A 6,570-nucleotide genomic window follows, 5' to 3' on the forward strand; every position below is an offset into this window, starting at 1 on the left:
CGAAAGAAATCTATTAAGGGAAAACTGCTGATATAATAATTTTTTTGCAAAGCACACAACCACAAAGGGCAAACCTGCCACAATCTGCTTTCCTACACTGGTATCTATGCATATCTTTATGATTTGAAAAGGATTTGTGTGACAATCAAAGCATCACAATTAAAGAAAACTGGTTTAATAAAACAACTGCTGTTTGACCAAACCTTTTTTTCTTTTTTTTTTCATTATAAAAACCAGTATTATAACTTTTCCTTGACTCCTAAACATTCCACATGAAAGATTTTTGTATCAACACTGAGATGTCACTCACGCAGGGTGGCATCTTCCTCTTCCCCATCTGGGTTAAACCTATTGAAATGTATGCTGAAATCTGCCTCGGACTCAGCATTTTCAAGCTCAGCTGCAGCAGTGCCGGCGGCAGGTCGCGCAGCCCGGGCCTCGGGCTGGCAGTTGGGCTGTGCTTGGGGACGGGTACCTTGGGAAACGGGACTGGACTTCGGCTTGGGCTGAGCTGGCAAGATGGGGCTGGCGAATCCCAAGTTGCTCAGAGCATCCAGGGTACCATCAGGGTCAATCATAGCATTAATTGCTAAGCAATCAAGAAAAGATAGAAAAGGATAGGGAAGAAACAATAAAAAATACGATTTTCTGTTACTATGAAAATACAGAAAGCCTTTTCTTACGCTTCTATTTTGATGATGACAGACATGAGCTTTTATGTATGCTGGAAATGACAAAGAAGTGGTGTATTCAACACAGATGTAAACTCATACATATATATATTAGTATTTACATATATTAGAACTTTAGATGAAATGAAACTGCATAAAATTAATACTGCCTGATGGGTGGACAGGAAACAGACATAATAAACCATTTATGATTAGCTTGTAGGCACTGAAGGATGGGATTTTTTTAGTCAGTTTAAGTGGCATTTTCCCCTAATGTTACCATTATATTATGCTTCATTCCACCCTCTGCAAATAGCCATAGTTGCTAATTCCATGACTGAATGAAATTTGTATAAAAGAGCAGTCATTTATCCACACAGTGAGGGCAAACAGAAACACCTAGCACCATTTCTTTTTATTACACTATTAACATATTTGTCACATTTAACAGAACTTCTCATTTTTTATTTCCAGAAATGTACTACCATCTATTTGAACACCACATATGGAAATGATTTGGCCTTATTTCTTTATGTTCTGTAACGTAATACAATTTGTAATAAATTTTTAATTATAGTTGAGCATAAAACAAGGACTAATTTCCCTCTAAAAGCGGCTAATGACTCCTCCTGAAACATTCTTTCTTAAAACATGTTTTGCTGTAGAATTAAATCTGAGTACTAAAAATAACAAATACATGAAACTTACACCTAACATAATAATGATAAGCATGGAATGACCACCATTGTTATTAAACAATAAACTAAGTATAAACAATACACAAATAAGACTGCAACTTTTAAAAAAAAAAATTCAGTTTTTAAGCTGATTTTGATAAATGGAATGTATGTCTAAATAGCAGACTTTGTAAACAAAATGTACTTCTCTCCATTTTATGCACAGATACAACTTCGTATGTGAAAAACAAAATAACTTCAATTTTGCAGTCTGTGGGCTCCACAGTTACAAAGACTGGACTTTGCAGTGTGAATGGAAGATGTCAAGAGCTAATTCTAAATTTCCATTTTATTTTAACAGAGACAGTTGTGAGTTTTCTTGAGATTTCCTACAGATTATGCTCTTTGTGCAGTCCTTATACTGAATTGTGTGTTACATGAGAATTACTGAAGTGCACCATCTATTTTATAAAGCCTAATCTCAGGATTCTCTATAACCTACTCTTCAATATTTACCCACAAAAATAATTCTATTAAGAATGTTTCACAAATAATTCCTTTGGGATTCTTGGGACTATTTAATTCTTAGTTGAGCCTTTCCTCACCCATATAAAAAGATATGATCACTCTTCTGTAGTAAAAAATCCCAGTCATGTTTGTTTACCAAATGTGCCACCAATTACATGATGCTAATGTATGTAACTGATACTGTGACTATATTGTGATAAATCACAGTAACTTTGCTTCATGGTACATGTATACACATATAAATATATATTAAAAATTTTTAAAGAAGCAACCACAGAAGTGAAAGAATATTTGTACCTTGCAGCTGTTTCTCAACTCGCTTCAGTTCCTGTAAGATTGATGATATTTCCTAGAAAAGAAACAACCATGCTTCATTATGGAGAAAGAGACTTAAACTACCTATCAGTAGTGAACAATCCCCCTCCACAACCTTTGCAATATGCTATTTGGGTTGTCCCTCTCGGTATCAAGAACACCCTCGTTGGTGTTGGCCCAGTCATGTACCCCACAGGTCCTGGGCAGCAGCTTGAGGCTGGAGAGCCATGTCCCACTCATAAATCTATAGCTCATCCACACTGGCTCCCTGCTAGGGTTGGCAAAACCTCACTCTGTCCCTTGCTTATCTGCCTGTGCCACTTTTTCTCAAGCAGACTTACTGACACCATGGCTCTGTAGAAAGGGGACAAAGCTGACCTTTAAAGGAAAGTTACAGGATAAACCCAGGATTAAGAGTGATGCATAACCTTGTTCAGGTGTGAGTCAGACAGTGAGATGACTGCATCAGGATTCTGTCTGCAACCACTGGGCTCAGTGCCCATGAGACCCTTACAGCACACCAGTGTTGGGGCCCCAGCACTTGTTGGCCTTACATATCCTTCTCCACTGTGCCTCACTACTTGCTAACACAGACGTGGCTGCAGCAATGCACTCAGAAACACAGCAATCATTAAATACCACATCTTCAATTAGAGAATCATAGAATATTCTGAGCTGGAAAGGACCCACAAGGATCATGGAAATCCAACTCAGGACAGCCCCAAGAATCACACCATGTGCCTGAGAGCATTGTCCAAACACTACTTGAACTCAGACAGGCTTAGTCAGTGTTGTGACCACTTCCCTGGGACATTTCCATAGTTGCAGGATTAACATATTTATATTAATATAAATACATAATGTAATGTAAATCCTACACTGAAGAGGACTGTTAATCCAACTGCTGAGCAGAGCTGTCAGTGGTCTTCTAAAGCTGAGAATTTTCAAAGGCACTGATTTCAGAAAACCACTTAAGCCATTTCAGAAAGCTGTTCTGTCCTAAGTACGGTGATTTTTGTGGGTGGCAAAGACATTGATTATCTTGAATTTTACAAAGTCATTATCTTTAAGCAGATTCCACATCTGAGCTGGACATAAATGCTCCAAGGACAAAACAAACATCAGTTAGAACTGTTCCCTCCCAACTTTTAATCATGTTCTGTGGTAAAAATAAGCATTGCATTTGAACAATATATTGCCTCTGAAAACAGAGCAGAAACTTGAAAACAATAAATAGACAGAAAAAAACCCCCAAACAACCCACACACTTTCAAACAATGTGAGATGCTTTAATACATCAAAAATTTTGTCCAATGCTGAACTTAGTAATAAATAAACAACTAATTTTTTTCTTTTTTAAAGAATGCCTTAAACTCTCGTATTCAGGGCATTTAGAATATAAAATCCTAAATTTGTATCTTATTCTGGAAATGAGTAAGAGAAACTCCTTATATTGTAATATTTTTAAAAAACAGAAACTTCCACGAGGATCTTGCTTAATTAAACTTTGAAAAAAAATTTCAATAAAAACTATCAGTGAATCTATTAAATTATAATGCTGAGTTACTAATGATTGCTCTTAATAAATATACTATTCTGCAGAAATTACAGGCCAGGATTTTTATAATTCCAGGAAAAATCAATCTGGAGGAGTTTAATAACTCATGATGAGCTAACAGAGAAGTGTTAGCCTGTTCAATGCCAGAGGAAATGTAATCACACTTGACTTTAGAGCAGTCCAGGATGAAGTATGTGAGCAGTTTCCTCTCCTACTTTTCCCTCAGAAGAGAAAACTGCATCTGTAAGCTGACATTTTTAACAGCACAATACTGCAGATGGATAATGTCACTAGTCTGTCCACCTGCTCTCATATGCCAGGATGTTTTTCAAACCCTACACTCTATTTAGAAGCAGAGGAGAAGCACACTAGGAAACAATCTCACACTGTCACACAGTCTCATTGTGAAATGGCCCTAATTAGGCAGGAGTAGATGACTACCTGAATCAGCTGGAGATGTAGTGGGTACGCTATGGTTATCACTTCCAGACAAAATCAACATTATTATTTTTCATTGAAGGGTCCTTTTATTGCAATGTCTAAGGACTACTTTCATCACACATAGCAAAATGCAACAATTGCTCTAAATATTAATAACCAGTATTAATAGTATTAAGTATTATATATTAAGTATTTATGATGAGCAGGTAAAGCAGTTTATAGATTGCAAAACAAGTTCATTCAAAAGCAATATAACATTCAAACTAAAGGTCATTGTCTTTTGTTAAACAAATATACTGATGGCCTATATATAGTCTGAACCTCTTACTGCATTTTTTAGCTGAGAATTTCCCCTAAGAATTTCTTATTTCTTTTAAGACAGTAAGTCTCAGTAATTATTAAAGAAGATTAGGTTTATTCTTGAAAAATACTTAAGTATAAAACCTTTAAAAGATGTTTTTCCTTAATATCGTTGAAAACGACACATTCCTCTACTGGTTATTTAGACATCAGATAAGCAGCTCAATCAATCCCAGAAAAGATAATTATTCATACCATGCTTGATGTTTTCACAATAGGAACTTCACTTTCAGCTCGCAACTTGTTTTCAATTTCTTCCCAATTTCTGTCTTTGTCCTTAAATAATATTCTGGAAGAAGGAAATTCAAGAACAGTATGTTTAGGAAAAGCCCAAATTAAAACTGAAAGATTAGATAACATAATAGAAGAAAGCAGCATAGGGAGTACCAAACAAAAGTAAAATAGGAAATACTGAAACCTGATAGAATCCAACAATACAGTTTTCAGGGAAGCATACAGGGTTTCACCAGTATCATTACTATTGACATACAATGGCAGTTCTGTAGCTAATATTTGTTTATGGTGTTGTAAAGACACAGTTGACTTTTTCCTCCAGCACTGAGGCATTTTTTTAAAAAAATCTAACTACTGCAATCAGAAAATTCCCTATTAATACTGCATTTTACAATAGTTGCAAAACATAACAGAAAGGTTAACAACGTTAAAGAAATACAACTTTCAGATTTGTATTTTATATTAATTTAATAAAAACTAAAACACTTCAGGAAATTAAAAAAATGGAAGAAATTTACACTGAAAAGTCTCAATACTTACATTTTACATATATGGGTTTTAGTAGCATGACTATCACCTGTATTGTATGTTTAAGAAATTCACTTCTATTTTGAAACCCCAAAGCATACTGTGAGATTCCCCTTTTTTATGTTTTGCTTCCCTGCTTGATAAATAGTTTCTGTTTTCATTGTCATATCACAAACAACATATAAACTGTCTACATTGGTGCAACTGGGGAAAAAACCTTTAAAAAAATGGAATGTGTTGATATTTAAGGTTTGGTAAGTAACAGCATGATGACATAAAGGCATCCAAATCCACTGCTTCACTAACTGATATTCCAGAGTTAAAAGTTCAAAAATAGCTGCAGTAACACTGCTAAGCAAAGTAAACAACTTCAAATCATGACTGAAAAGTAGTACATTTTAAAGAAGTTACTAGTCTAAGTAGGTCTCTGAGGACTTAATTTTTAAGGTGGAAGTTCATGGTATATTGAACCTCAGAAAGATTAAGAACTTGAAAGAAAGCTGGAAGACCTAGTACTATATTTCTGTTCACCTTTCCTCAGTTATTTATAGCCTGTGGAAAATTCCACTTCTATTATTATCCTGTCAGGAAAGTCTAGTTTTGCAAAATATGTACCCTGTCTTATTTTATCAGTACACAGATGTTTGTAGACAGACCATTCAGAAGCTGCTTTAACTTCTTCTGTCTTTGAGGTCTTCACTCACTGCTGCATCAGGATGTGTTTATATTAGAGGTTTCACTGAGAGGAAGTGCTACTTTCATGACACAGTGTCATGGGATTGAGGCAAATGACCACTTCTGCAAGTGACCTGGGTGTATTAATGTAACAAAGCATACAAGATGTAAACATTAATACATAATTTTACTTGGGGAAGGAAAAATAAATTATAAGTAATCAAATCTGCAGTGAAGGAAACATGTAACACTTTATGGTCTCAAGTAGTGCCACCGTCTTTAAACAAAGTTGATCATCAGAGGTCTGGCAAGATTCTTTCAGGTTCTGGAAAGAGGGCAGTAGCTTGCAAAGCCATACAACAGCAAACCTGGATACTACGACGTCCAGTTACAGTGGAAAATCTAGGATTTGCCTGTCACTGATGAGTTCAAAGAAATACATAAAAAAACCCCAAAAACCAGAGACAATGAAATCCTTTAAAAACAAGGAACTGCTGGAAATATTTGGATTTCATACACAGAGAATATTATGCAGCTATACTTTCCATAATTTAACAGCATTTACATCACACTGGAAATCAGC

The 6,570-nt window shown here is 35.5% G+C and overlaps 1 protein-coding gene across 4 annotated transcripts in view; it reads right to left on the minus strand.

Annotated features, from left to right (window-relative positions):
- Positions 1 to 223: 223 nt before the first annotated feature.
- CEP170 (centrosomal protein 170kDa) overlaps positions 224 to 6,570 on the minus strand; it is a 75,028-nt gene continuing 68,681 nt past the window's right edge. For all 4 annotated transcript variants that reach the window (XM_009079234.1, XM_009079233.1, XM_009079232.1 and 1 more), the window contains 3 exons: positions 4,746 to 4,839; positions 2,174 to 2,225; positions 224 to 589 (listed from right to left, as the gene is read on the minus strand). In XM_009079234.1, the coding sequence (XP_009077482.1) occupies positions 303 to 589; positions 2,174 to 2,225; positions 4,746 to 4,839 (433 nt within the window). In that variant the 3' untranslated portion in view covers positions 224 to 302. The remainder of the gene's footprint in view (positions 590 to 2,173; positions 2,226 to 4,745; positions 4,840 to 6,570) is intronic.

Source organism: Acanthisitta chloris, unplaced genomic scaffold (assembly GCF_000695815.1).
Source record: "Acanthisitta chloris isolate BGI_N310 unplaced genomic scaffold, ASM69581v1 scaffold5567, whole genome shotgun sequence".
Lineage (NCBI taxonomy): Eukaryota > Metazoa > Chordata > Aves > Passeriformes > Acanthisittidae > Acanthisitta > Acanthisitta chloris.